Source organism: Penicillium atrosanguineum (assembly GCF_028827265.1).
Source record: "Penicillium atrosanguineum strain IBT 20685 chromosome Unknown utg000001l_segment0_segment0, whole genome shotgun sequence".
NCBI lineage: Eukaryota > Fungi > Ascomycota > Eurotiomycetes > Eurotiales > Aspergillaceae > Penicillium > Penicillium atrosanguineum.
This window is the reverse complement of record NW_026623133.1, coordinates 3,053,194-3,066,854: the sequence shown is the minus strand read 5'-3', so window position 1 is coordinate 3,066,854 and position 13,661 is coordinate 3,053,194. Positions and strand designations below refer to the sequence as shown.

Sequence of the window (13,661 nt, the reverse complement as noted above, 5' to 3'; positions counted from 1 at the left end):
TTCAGCACCGACAACCGTCAAAATGGTGAGTCTAATTACCGATGGCTGAAAATGCCAATACGGTCCTCGCATCAATCTCCTCTGCCTCGAGCGGAGCCGGGTCCCTGCAAGATGCTTCGGATCGAATTCTGAAGCGCTAATTGCTGACTCGCGATCTTCTTGTACAGCCTTTCACCAAGAACGTCAAGAACGATGCGTACTACAGGTAAGAAATTCCCCTCCGAAGCCTCAACACAATTTTTTCTGGGGCTTTCGTGCTGACTTTTCCCCAGTCGCTTCCAGACTAAGTACCGCCGCCGTCGCGAGGGTAAGACCGACTACTACGCTCGCAAGCGCCTGATCACCCAGGCCAAGAACAAGTACAATGCGCCCAAGTACCGCATGGTCGTTCGCTTCACCAACCGCGACATCATCACCCAGATCGTCTACTCCGAGATCTCCGGTGACAAGGTCTTCGCCTCCGCCTACGCTCACGAGCTCAAGGCCTACGGCGTCACCCAGGGTCTGACCAACTGGGCCGCTGCCTACGCCACCGGCCTGCTTCTTGCCCGCCGTACCCTCAACAAGCTCGGTCTCGCTGAGCAGTTCCAGGGTGTCGAGGAGGCCACCGGTGAGTACACTCTCACCGAGGCCGTCGAGACCGACGATGGCGAGCGCCGTCCCTTCAAGGCCTTCCTTGATGTTGGTCTTGTCCGTACCTCCACCGGTAACCGTGTCTTCGCTGCCATGAAGGGTGCCTCCGATGGTGGTATCTTCATCCCCCACTCCGAGCGCCGCTTCCCCGGTTACGACATCGAGTCCGAGGAGCTCGATGCCGACACTCTCCGCAACTACATCGTCGGTGGCCACGTCACTGAGTACATGGAGACCCTCGCCGATGAGGATGAGGAGCGCTACAAGTCCCAGTTCTGCAAGTACATTGAAGAGGAGATCGATGCTGGTGACCTTGAGGAGCTCTACGTTGATGCCCACAAGGCCATCCGTGAGGACCCCTTCAAGAAGGATGAGGATGAGGAGCCCAAGAAGTCCAAGGCTGAGTGGAAGGCCGAGTCCCAGAAGTACAAGATCAACAAGCTCACTCACGCCCAGCGCAAGGAGCGTGTCCAGCAGAAGATCCGCGAGCTCGCCCAGTAAGCGTCTCGCTCTTCTTTGACGGATTGTTCGGGCTGCTGAACCGGCTCAAAAAGTTCCACCAAAATTCAATGAGGGGATCGGCTTTTGCCAGTCGGCGTTTCTTTTTTTCCAATGTGATGTAGATTTGATGGATCATGGCTTATACCACTTATGTTACGTTGAAGGGGTCTGTTTTCTGGAGCAATTAGTTCGGTGTATCATTCAAGGCATTTCTTCACAGTTCTAACTGCTCCCCAATGTCCATGAAATCTCATCGTTCCCTCAAGCGCATTCTCATACTTTCCTGGAAATCGTGCATTGTAGACGGGAATTAGATACAGTCCCCACTGTCGCGTGCTAACGTGGCCGCTTGTTCGTCAGATTCACCGGTCAATGCCCCACGATGTGTAGCGGTGTGTAATCGAGAGAAGACCTCGTATCCGACCCTCCCGTGTATGTAGCTATACAGCACCACGCTGTGGATCACTCGACCCACTCCTTAGCCTCAATATCCTCCGTTACCGATCACCGCAGGACTATTGAAAGATTGAGTAAATTGGTACAATTTACTCTGTACAGCACTATTGGCCTCAAAAGGCTCCTTCGTCGAAAAGCCAATATCACGTGACTACCACGTTGAAGAAGTCGGACGTTCAAAGGTGATTTTCCTCTCACCACCGTTAGATTTCACCATGCAAACATCTTCAAAAGATGAAGCTCTTTCTTATCCGACACGCAGAGACTATACATAATGTCGAAAAAGTGTGGTAGGTTTTAAACAGTCCTTATTTGATGCTGTATTTCTAACGCCAAATATCAGGGCTGGCTCAACAGACTCAACACTCACAACTCATGGAATGCTACAAATCGAAAGTCTCGGAAGACATTTTGCATCCAAGTCTATTCATTTTAACTCCGTGTTTGCATCAGACCTGAGCAGGGCTCGCGTTACAGCGGAAGGGATATGTAGCCAACAACCCCCCAGACATGGCAAAGCTCCTATATCACCTTTCCTGACACCCGACCTAAGAGAAAAAGATTTCGGATCATTGGAGGGTGTGCGCTTTAATCCAATCCCGGGCAAAACTGGTAAAGGCCATGCACGCCTCGATCGCTCAAATAGCGCGACTACATTGCCGCATATCGAGAGCGAATCTACAGCCTCGATGAGACGTCGAGTGACTTCGTTTCTGAATACACACTTCCTACCATTGATATTCGATGATACTACGCAAAGACCAAACGTGGCTATCGTCGCTCATGGTATTATTCTTCGTGTATTGTGGCAATGCCTTGTTGAGCTCTTCGATCCTACAAATATCTCTATTGCTCCTGGCATTACTACTGCGGACGATCGATCGCCGGCCCTCCTTTCTCCAAGCTGGTCGAACACAGGATATATTTCATTATCTATCCAACCTAATCATGTTCCTACGTCGCCTTCACAGCCTCAGCCGGGCCACGATCAAAGGCCCATATTAGCGAACGCCACGCCACCCACCGAGGATCTATCATCGCAAAGCATATCCACGCCAGATGCTCATTATGTACTACACGGATGGGCAATGAGGATACTGGCTCTTGATAGTCGAGGTCATCTCGCCAGTCTACGCCGCACTCGAGGTGGAATTGGAAGTTCCTCGCACGATAATCGACAAAAGAAAATCGACCAATTTTTCAGGAGCGGAAGGGATTAAAAATCCACAAATACTCTCTGGACTATGTACATTTCAATTGATCTATACCGTCACTGGCTTTACTCGTAGTAGAACACCTCATCCAAAGGCTTCCACCACCCAGGGCCATCGGCACTGCCAACAGCGCCGGGAATGGGACTCTCCTAGTAGTCCAATCTGTCAGTCTCTCCTCAAGCACAAACTTGAAAGATTGATTGATGTGACATACCTGCATCCCATCGGTCATGGCCCACCACTCCCTAACCTTCGGGTTCGCCCGCATACGCTCCATATCGCCCTCGAAGTCTGTGCCGACGTACTTCATAGTCGCGAATAGGGTGCGGTCATTGTCGAAGAAAATAGAATCTGTTCATGTTTGATATTTGTAATTAGATATAAGACCAGCCATGCGCTAGAATGTATAGCCCGTACAATCTGTGATATTGCAGTCCTTGATCTGCTGCAGGACCTCGGGCCAGACGTTGGCGTGGCACTCCTTGTACGCGGCCACGGCGGAGGGCTTGAGGTGGACGATTTGGGCAATGCGGCGAACTGGAGCCATTGTATCTGTTGTGGTAGTTCTGGATCAATCGTAATTGGTTTGCTTGGCAATTGCTTGCGCGGGATTCTGTCCGGAGGTGATAGAAACGGGCTAGGAGAGACCTGATAGTATGAGGAAGTAGTAGATCGAAGGAGTGCGAAGAGTAACAGTCAGGAGGGGCAAATTCTTGAAGACATGAAAGATCGACACGCGACTGTTGCATACCCCTCGTCTTCGCCGGAGTGTTAACCCGCGTTCGGGGTCAGCTAGCCCGAAGCCGGTTCCACCGGGATGCCGAGTAAGCATCCCTATAACTAGGAAACGAGGCCAAATAAGGAAAAATTGAATCATTTGAAAATTTAAGTTGTGAGCATCTTATACTACATGTGATTACTCTCATGATTGAACGACCGGGTTCTTCGAGACAGGACGAATCCAACCAACTGCCAAATTCGCCGCCATGGAAATGACACCAATGATCCACATCGACCGCCCATACTGAGACCCATTATATCTGAAAATAATGGCAAAGATAATTCCTCCAAGGTTGCCGAATCCACCTACAAGACCCGACACAATACCATTGGCATAAGGATGTACATGAGGAACAACAGCAAAGTTCGCTCCATTGCACGCCTCCAAGAAGAATGCCAGCCCGGCCATCAGACCAAACATAGTAGACTCGCTACTTGGATCAGACAACCCGATCGCCAGCTGGAAAGCACCCATAACAAGACCCAAGAATGTCATGAGGAGCTTCTTGGACCAGACAGTACTTGTGGAGCGATAGAAAACGTCCGCGAGAAATCCACCCGCTGGTCGACAGACTATATTTAGTAGGCCAAACATGGCAGCCCACTGGCCGGACTTTGTCTGGCCCATTCTCGTAAATTGGGCGGCGTAGTATGTGCCCAGGATGGAGTTTATAGCGAGTTCGGAGCCGAATGAGCAGGCATATGGGATTGCAACTGCCATGGTTGAGAGGCTAAATGCGACATGCATGGCTTCTTTGCGGGTGGGTGCGACGACTGTGTCGATCTTGAAAACACCCATTTGTCCCACTGTGGTCGCATCTCTGTCGATTATTGGGGGAGTCTGTACGCCTTTCTTTTCAACGTCAACAGCTGTAACGTTGTAGACTGAGGGTGGACCTGAAGGGCCGCTCGAGGCGCTGCCGCTGTGGATGTCGATGATGTTGCCATCAGAGGACGGCATGGGAGAAACGCTTTCTTTGGTCCGGAGGTGGCGTTCGGACCATTTCCCTGTGGGGGTGTCTTCGCACAAGAAGAGCATACCCAATGCCACGGCAGTGATGATGATGAAGGGGACGATATAGGCAACACGCCATGCTTTGTGCGAAGTGAGGCCTTGGGATGCGACGAGGGAGTCATAGATGGCAGGCATGACGAAACTGTAAAGACGTGTTAGTATGACAGATACGACCGAGTTGATCAGTGAAAACAAACTAAGTTATTCCTCCGCCAGAATTGCCCCAACCTCCTGCCAGAGAATTGGCGGTTCCGACAATTTCCTTGTCAAAAAATCCAGTGCACCACACCTGGCATGGAACGAAGGTACCACCTAGGATGCCGACGAAGAATCTCAAAGCAATGAGACCCTTGGGGTTGGTAACAAGCCCAGCCATAGCGGTGGGTATAGCGCCACATAGAAGCAGACCAACGAAGACCAGACGTGGCCCGAAGCGATCGCAGAGAGGTCCGGCGATGAATCGGACGAGCAGCCTAGGATGGTTAGATGATGTTTTGAGAATATCAAAGTGAATGGGGTTTCGTACGTTGCTAGCAGCGCAACGATGTTCGAATTGGCGATATCTTGCTGCGTCATATGCAGGTCTTTCTTGATTGTGACAGTCAACTAGGGAGACAACTCGTTAGTTGATACTTGGCTAATATAAGAATGGTTTCGGGTATATAATGACTTACCAGTGGCGGAAATGCATACCACGATAGGAACGCAACCATGAACCCGAGCCATGAGAAGAAGAAAACGCGTCCATATTGATCGAATGGGTTCAGCACAGGGATAGACTTGGCTTTCCTGTTACGAGGGTTGACCTCTGGCGAAGCGACGAGGAGCTTGAAAAAGTTGGCAGCCATTGCCGGGGCCGATAGAATGCTGAGACGTGCCGAAAATGAGACTCGAGAAGGCAGAATCCAACGCCTATATAGAGACGCCCAGCCTGTGCCAGGATTGCCCAGCAGAGAAGTAAATCAAACTTTCAGAGACACCTTTCATCATGACACACGGAGCCACAACCGCAGATATCGCTGACCAGGGTATTAGGCCAAGGAATCCCAGAGCCGAATTAGTCAAGAGAAAGCAACGCAAACGCGAGTATATCCAACGCCTCTGATTCGACGGGGCATGTCTTTCCCCCAAGGCCTGGGGACAAGGGAGATGACAGGGGAGGTTGAAGCTGACAAACGCCACTGTGCGGTGATAGCGATAAGGCCTGCACCGCGATGACCGATGGCCTATGAAAACCAGTCCAGACACTCAGGCTCAGGACTTTTGGCATGATAACAGCATCGTACAACTCCGCGGATGTATTCCTCCGTCATGTCACCCCGTATATTCCGGGGATGCTCCACAGAATGGTTGGCGGTCCGCAACTCGATAAACACGCCGCTTCTCATTGGGTCTCGGTAGTACGTCAAGATAGGAACAGAATCGGCATTCATCGTGTGGGTCTTGGATGGGTCCGATCGGGTCGATCTCAGCGCCGCGGAAATACCTTAAAACGGAGTCATGGCCAGGGTGAGGGCCTTAGGGCCTCAGGGCCTCAGGGCCGGGCATGACATAATGCCCTGTTGTGCCCTCACGGGCCTTCCTAGTCAAGGACCGGGATGCTCTGTAATTCTCTTCCGGTTACCGCCATTCTACAGAAATACTCAGAATGAAACATCGGGGGGGGGGGGGGGGGCTCTATTCTCGAGTATGAGACACAGGTGAGAAATTGGCGGAAATTATGATAGATTCGCGATACGTTTAACTACACAATTCTCTCTGAACTTGAACAATGGCCACCTACAACGTCCAGTCTCTCCGATCACCAGTCAATCCCACCGGCTGGCTGCACGGGGGCTTTCGATGCAGTCTCGCCGTCAGAAATCTTCTTCCCCCGCATTCCCTTGTACTTCTTATCCATTTTATGGAACGGACTCGGAGTTTCTCCCTTCTTCACCTTCCACTTCTTAGTTCCGAGTACAGAATCCAGCTCCTCCACAGGAGGCAGCTTGAGATAGATCCAGCCATCATCTCTCTCTTCCACCGGGAAGGTAGCAATGTTCATTTCCTCATCATTAGAACACCGCCCCGCTTGCTCGCCATTGAGCTCGAAGTTGCGCTTATGGTAAGGACAAGAGACCCAGTACTTGCCGGCGTCATCATCTCCAATTAGTCCATCAGAGAGCACAAATGCCCGCTTGTGAGGACACATCTGCTGCGTGGCATAATACTTGCCCTTGACCTTGAACACAGCAAGCTGCGTATCTCCGCGTTTGACATTGGCTGATGAAACCTGTGGCGGTTCGTCAGAGAAGTGGTCGGCTCGAACAACAGGTTGCCATGAGACACTCGACCACCGGTGGCCCTTGAAGTCTTCCTTTGCCGAGTCTTTGGCCCAGTACGCAGGGCGGGTTTGGGAGCGCTCTTCAACGACTTCCACGGTATCTACCGTTTCTTCAGTGTTGGCAAACTGCTGGAATGTCTTGCGTCTCTTCGGGTCTCGGACTGTTTCGGTCCATTCACAGAAGTAACTTCCTACCAGCTCTTGCATCTGCCTTTCCATGTCCGCGCAGATACCCAGCTTATCGTCAATGATGACTTCTCTCAGGTAACTGATTCCACCAGGAAGGTTCTCGATCCACCGAGCTGTTCGCTGTAATTTATCGGCTGTTCGAATGTAGAAGATCAAATAGCGATCAATGATGGGGATGACCATTTCCGGTGCAACGTCTTTGACAAGAAGTTCGGAATGCCGGGGCTTAGCACCTCCATTACCACCGACGTAGAGATTGAAGCCTTTCTCGGTCGCGATGAGACCAAAGCTGATAGCAATTAGCATGCTACTCCAATACAGCGAATGAATCCACTTACTCCTTATTCTGTGCCTCGGCACACTCTCGCACGCAGCCAGATACGGCACCCTTGAACTTATGCGGTGCCCGGACACTCTTATACCGCTCCTCAAGGCGAATGGCCATGCCGACACTATCACTGAGTCCAAAGCGACACCATGTGGTACCAACGCAACTCTTGATAGCCCGAAGCGCCTTGGCATAAGCATGCCCACTCTCCATTCCCGCATCAACGAGTTCTGTCCAGATACTCAGGAGATCTTGCTTCTTGGCGCCAAACATGTCGATTCGCTGAGCACCTGTGATTTTGCAGTATAGTCCGTACTTCTTTGCGACCGAACCGATGGCAATGAGCTTGTCGGCCGTGATCTCTCCACCTGGAACCCGGGGTACGACAGAGAAAGTCCCGTTTCGCTGGATGTTGGCGAGGAATTTATCGTTTGTGTCTTGGAGATCGTTGTAGCCTTTGTCCATGATATGTGGGTTGAACAGGCTTGATAGTATTGAGCCGATGGCGGGTTTGCAGAGTTCACAGCCCAGAGATTCTGAGTTTTTGCCGGCTGCTTTCATTACTTCGGGAAATGTCTTGAGTTGTTTGATGGCAACGATGTTGTAGAGGTCGGCTCGCGAGTATGGGATGTGGGAGCATACTTTTCAAGTCAGTACATCTGTTGAGAATGATTCTGTTAAGCGGTGCTCACAGTGGTTGGACACCTCGTGTCCCATTTCCATCATGGTCTTATTGAAGATGGACTGCACTAGTGGTAGACATCCACCACAACCTGTCCCTGCCTTTGTGCATGACTTGACCTGGCCCATGGTCTTGCAAGATCCGTTCTTGACATTCTCAACCACATCGCCCTTCGACACATTGTGGCAAGAGCATATCTGAGTGCTATCATCACTGCATGATGAGGCATGTCAGTACCTGACCAGGTAAAATCACCGAGTAGTTCTTACAGGTCATCCGCATTTTCTTCTCCGTTATTCTGGGCCCCCAGAATTAATTGGCTCGGGGGGATCTCTAGCTCCTTTTGTCCCTTGACCATTTGATTCAACTTCAAGTAGTCTCGAGTGTCCCCGATCATCATTCCTCCAAGCAGATATTTTCCATCCATCGTAAATAGATACTTCTTGTATACACCACCGAATGGATCCTTGTAAGTCAAGGCCTTGACAGGGGGCTCTTTCTCTTCGGGGCCTTCTGCATTCGGACCGGAGATCAATGGTCGTCGACCAGGGAGGAATTTAGGGCCATCCCGATCGGCAAAGAAGTCACCAAAGGAGGCGACGTCCACGCCGAGGAGCTTCAGTTTTGTGCTGAGGTCCGGTCGTGTGAAGCCTTTGAGCTCTTTGTCAGGGTTGGTCAGATTGTAGGCCAGTACGTCGGCCATCTCGATACCAGGAGCAATGATGCCGAAGGTTTGGTTCTCCCAGCTGGCGCATTCTCCGACGGCATAAATATCAGGTATCGAAGTTTGCAGGCTAACGAGGTCAGAAATTATTCCCGTAGAGTAAAGTAGCGGGAGACAAACCCTTCATCAATAACAAAACCACCTCTCTCAGCGGACTGGATGCCAATGGAATGACCCAGCTCATCTCTCGGCTTGACACCGATCTGAACACAACCAATGCGTATGAGTATCTTCTACTGACAAGGACGAAAAGAAGGGATACATACCGCGAAGCAAATACAACAGCACTGGATCTGCTCTCCATCTTCAAACGTGATACCAGTCACGTTGTTATCCGAATCCGTATTGACAGTTGCAACACGTTTCTGATGCAACACGTCGAGGCCCAGATCGCGGATCTTGCGGGTCACCAGCGTGCCTGCATCTGCATCCAGCTGGCGTGCCAGCACCCATTTGTTGCGGTCAATCAACTTGACATTTCCAAAGTCTTCCAGGTCGGTCATGGCCTTGGCAGCCTCGAGGCCTAGCAGACCTCCTCCAACAGTGACTGCTGTTTCGCCTTTGTGTTTTGACGCGAATTCAATCAAACGCTCAAGATCTTGGATTGTACGGTACACAAATATACCCTTCGCGTCGTGGCCTGGGGTATGTGTGGGAAGAACGGCATCTGAGCCGGTCGCGAGGACGAGGATGTCATAGGGCACCGTGTCTCCCGTAGATGTTCGAACCGTCTTGTTATTAGGATTGATTGCGGTGACGCGAGTATTGAGATGGTGATCGAATGCCCGCTCTTTGAATGATCCATACTGGTGTACATATCAGTGGTGTAGTTCCTTCTTGTTTTATTCACGACTCACCCATTCTTTAGGATTTAGGTAGAGATCTTCGATTTTGCGATGCTCAAAGAATGATGACAGCCCCACGCGATTATACGCGACGTGTGGCTCTTCGCCGATCACTAAAATATCGTATCGTCGTGCGGAATCTTGCTTGATGACTTTCTCGCTGTTTGTCGTTAGCCTATAGTGATACGCTCTTGATTGAGGACTGCCTACATGAAAGAAATAGCCACCATGCCTAGACCAACTACTACAATCTTCTTTCTGGAATCGTTAAAGACGGGACCGGGGCTACCGTCCACCGGCTCGCCGTGACGGAGTCCATCAAGAACCGGCATGACTAAATTGGAGTATGGAAGTTGGATACACTACAATTACGACCCTGGCTACATTTTAAGAGAATGACACCGGCCAGGCATGGCCTTTGCGAAGAGTGACACAAGAGGCGACCACATCACGAAAACAAGCAGGGTTCTCGATTTGATAACGCATCTCCGCGGAGATCGAAAAGTGCCATCCAGAGATAAACTCGACGCCACACTGATTGGCCCTCTGATCTATCTCGCGATAAGAGTGTGAACCACACTGATTCTCGGGCTAATTATTCAAACGGGTTATGTATTTTCGGCAGGGTCAGAAATGCCTTCCCCGCGGAGATGTCTGGTATTGGGGTGGCGTCTGACATGGCACCGACGCCACTTCCAAGAGGTCTCTCGATTCTGTACTACTCTATACGTTGCCGACCAAATGGCCCTATAATCAAAACATTCCGTTGCTAAATCCGGAGGACTATACCAGGCTTGGACTATATCAGTACTTGCAATACAGAAGACCTTGTTGCGAGGATAGCATCTCGCACTTCATCATGGCGACCATTATTGAGACTGCAGTGGAAATAAACAAATCTCCTCCAAAGGAGGATATCAAGTGGCATAATCTTCCAACACCAGAAGAACCAAATGTGCCTCTTCCACCTCCGTCAGTCAACCCAACGGCAATCTTGGATGTCGACAAGGGTACGCCCGATAGTCATGTTGCTCGGGATCCTCGACTTATCCGCTTGACGGGTGTACATCCATTTAATACCGAGCCGCCACTTACGGCTCTTTACAAAGAAGGTAAGACAGTATCAAGACGGAATACTCTGAATATAGAGCTAAACGTACACAGGATTTCTCACATCACCCGAGCTGTTTTATGTCCGGAATCACGGTCCCGTACCTCAAGTCCTTGATGAGGATATTCCGAATTGGGAAATCAGCATTGAAGGGTGAGTGACCAAGTTCCTTTGCCACAGAGAGATTACAGAACAACTAATCTTGAGAACAGATTAGTTGAAAACCCAATAGTCCTAAACTTCAGAGAAATCCTACAAAACTACGATCATATCACAGCCCCAATCACCCTCGTCTGCGCAGGCAACAGAAGAAAAGAACAAAACACAGTCCGCAAATCAAAAGGGTTTTCATGGGGTGCAGCCGGGCTCTCAACCGCGCTATTCACAGGACCCATGCTGGCAGACATTCTGCGCACCGCGAAGCCCATGCGGCGGGCAAAGTACGTGTGTATGGAAGGAGCCGATAAATTGGTAAGAGTACACATTCCATCCCAGATGATGACCATGGGTTGATCAATATAGCCGAACGGTCATTATGGCACGTCAGTCAAATTGAACTGGGCAATGGATTTCAACAAAGGAATCATGTTAGCGCACAAAATGAACGGCGAGTCGTTGCGAGCGGATCACGGCCGTCCTTTGCGGGTTGTTGTTCCCGGTCAGATTGGGGGACGGAGTGTCAAGTGGCTAAAGAGGTTGATATTGACTGACCAACCGAGTGATAATTGGTATCATATTAATGATAACCGGGTGCTGCCGTGAGTATTCATCTCAAGGGCTTGTGAAATGTTCTAACGCAAATCAGAACCATGGTGTCCCCCGAGATATCGGCACAGGATAAGAACTGGTGGACTGATGAGCGGTATGCGATTTATGACCTTAATGTTAATTCGGTGGCGGTTTATCCGCAACATGAAGAGGCGTTGGATCTTGCCGCGGCTGGGCCAATGTACACTGCCAAGGGTTATGCATACGCAGGAGGCGGTCGGAGAATTACGAGGGTGGAGGTGTCTTTGGATAAAGGGAAGAGTATGAAGACCCGCCCGAATTGTTGCTTGTTTAAAGAAGCTAATGGATTGTTGTTACAGCTTGGCGACTCGCCGATATTGAATACGCAGAAGACAAATACCGCGAGTGGGAAGGTGATCTATTTGGAGGCAAGGTTGACATGTGGCAGCGAGAAAACTGTTTCTGTTGGTCTTTCTGGTCTCTGGATGTCCCAGTGTCGGATCTCGAAGACAGCGGAGCAATGTTAGTCAGAGCCATGGATGAAGCCTTGACTGCCCAGCCACGAGATATGTACTGGTCTGTCTTGGGAATGATGAACAACCCGTGGTTTCGAATCACGATCTCAAAGGAAGGGGGATCCCTGAAATTTGAACACCCAACTCATCCTGCGAAGGCCGGGGGATGGATGGAGAATGTCAAAACGGCAGGCGGCGATTTAACCAACGGTAACTGGGGCGAACGGATCGAGGGGGAAGTTTCCGTCGAACCAGAGCCTGTGAAGGAGATTAATATGAAGAAAGAAGGAGCCAGCCGAGTTATTGACTTGCTAGAGCTAAAGTCAAATAGCAGTGCTGAGACGCCTTGGTTTGTGGTCAACGGGGAAGTGTATGATGGCACAGCCTTCCTGGAAGGCCACCCCGGAGGAGCAATCAGTATCACTGCCTCTGCTGGTCTGGATGTGTCGGAGGATTTCCTTGCCATTCACAGCGAGACGGCTAAGATGATGATGCCTGACTACCATGTCGGCACTTTGGACAAGACGTCCCTCGAGGCACTGAAAAACAAACCCTCTCCAGTATCCGACGAACCCCGCCCGGTCTTCCTTCAGTCTCGAGCCTGGTCTAAGGCCAAGCTGATAGAAGTGAAGAATGAGTCTTGGGATACGCGAATATTCGTCTTTGACCTGGAACACGGGAAACAAACCTTGGGTCTGCCGATCGGCCAGCATTTAATGATCAAGGTCCCAGATCCCGTCACTAAAGAGGCCATCATCAGATCATACACTCCGATCTCTGAGACAAGCCTAGTAGGGAAGATGGAGCTGCTGGTGAAAATATACTTCCCATCTGGTACGATACCAGGCGGCAAGATGACCATGGCCCTGAACAAGCTTCCTCTGGGAGCAGAAATAGACTGCAAGGGGCCAACAGGGCGTTTCGAGTATCTTGGAAACGGCCGAGTACTCATCGGCGGCAAAGAGCGCAAGGTCCGCTCCTTCAAGATGATCTGCGGAGGGACTGGTATCACGCCGATATTCCAGGTCTTACGTGCTGTGATGCAGGACCCTCAGGATCCTACCACCTGTGTTGTGCTCGACGGCAACAGGTTGGAGGAGGACATCCTATGTCAGGCTGAGCTCAATACCTATGCTGCGGCGGACAGCCGGAAGTGTACTCTAGTGCATACCCTGACAAAGGGCTCGGAAGATTGGAAGGGCCGGCGAGGCCGTATCTCCGAGGAACTGCTTTTAGAATATGCGCCTCCCGGGGAGGAAAGCATGGCGATTCTTTGTGGACCTGAGGCGATGGAGATATCAGCTCAGAAAATTCTCCTTGACCAAGGTTGGAAGGAGTCGGATCTTCATTTCTTCTAGCTTCCATTCGTAGACGCGACTTTGTACCATTTGTCATTTGTCATTTGTCATTTGTTATGTATTTAGCGAGAGCCATGGGAAGATGGCGAGGTCGGGAGAACCGCGCAACACGACGTTTGGCACTCACACTTGCAAATCTACAAAGCAATAGAGGAAATGAATATGTTGAAATTAATGACAAAGACTTGAAAAGATCCCAAGCTACCGAGTGGCGCACGGTGCTGGCTTCACCTGTAGAAGAATGTCAAACCTCCAGTG

The 13,661-nt window shown here is 50.5% G+C and overlaps 5 protein-coding genes across 5 annotated transcripts; 2 read left to right on the top strand and 3 right to left on the bottom strand.

Moving 5' to 3' along the window:
* Window positions 1–22: 22 nt before the first annotated feature.
* Window positions 23–1,134, top strand: N7443_001188 (60S ribosomal protein uL18; the record flags this gene model as incomplete). Its single annotated transcript, XM_056881244.1, has 3 exons — window positions 23–25; window positions 168–205; window positions 273–1,134. The coding sequence occupies 3 exons, from the start codon at window positions 23–25 to the stop codon at window positions 1,132–1,134; spliced, it is 903 nt and encodes a 300-aa protein (XP_056746482.1).
* A 1,735-nt stretch (window positions 1,135–2,869) lies between these two features.
* Window positions 2,870–3,351, bottom strand: N7443_001187 (L-rhamnose mutarotase; the record flags this gene model as incomplete). The annotated part of the gene is made up of 3 exons (XM_056881243.1): window positions 2,870–2,953; window positions 3,019–3,155; window positions 3,222–3,351. The coding sequence occupies 3 exons, from the start codon at window positions 3,349–3,351 to the stop codon at window positions 2,870–2,872; spliced, it is 351 nt and encodes a 116-aa protein (XP_056746481.1).
* Window positions 3,352–3,726: 375 nt separating this feature from the next.
* Window positions 3,727–5,447, bottom strand: N7443_001186 (MFS transporter; the record flags this gene model as incomplete). The annotated part of the gene is made up of 4 exons (XM_056881242.1): window positions 3,727–4,741; window positions 4,797–5,072; window positions 5,126–5,205; window positions 5,274–5,447. The coding sequence occupies 4 exons, from the start codon at window positions 5,445–5,447 to the stop codon at window positions 3,727–3,729; spliced, it is 1,545 nt and encodes a 514-aa protein (XP_056746480.1).
* A 953-nt stretch (window positions 5,448–6,400) lies between these two features.
* niiA (nitrite reductase niiA) lies at window positions 6,401–10,022 on the bottom strand (the record flags this gene model as incomplete). Its single annotated transcript, XM_056881241.1, has 8 exons — window positions 6,401–7,400; window positions 7,450–8,080; window positions 8,132–8,334; window positions 8,391–8,915; window positions 8,966–9,048; window positions 9,112–9,651; window positions 9,703–9,850; window positions 9,901–10,022. 8 exons carry the CDS (start codon window positions 10,020–10,022, stop codon window positions 6,401–6,403), a joined length of 3,252 nt encoding a protein of 1,083 aa, XP_056746479.1.
* Window positions 10,023–10,549: 527 nt separating this feature from the next.
* niaD (nitrate reductase NiaD) lies at window positions 10,550–13,403 on the top strand (the record flags this gene model as incomplete). Its single annotated transcript, XM_056881240.1, has 6 exons — window positions 10,550–10,802; window positions 10,855–10,954; window positions 11,014–11,272; window positions 11,324–11,559; window positions 11,607–11,830; window positions 11,890–13,403. The coding sequence occupies 6 exons, from the start codon at window positions 10,550–10,552 to the stop codon at window positions 13,401–13,403; spliced, it is 2,586 nt and encodes an 861-aa protein (XP_056746478.1).
* Between the last annotated feature and the right edge of the window lie 258 nt (window positions 13,404–13,661).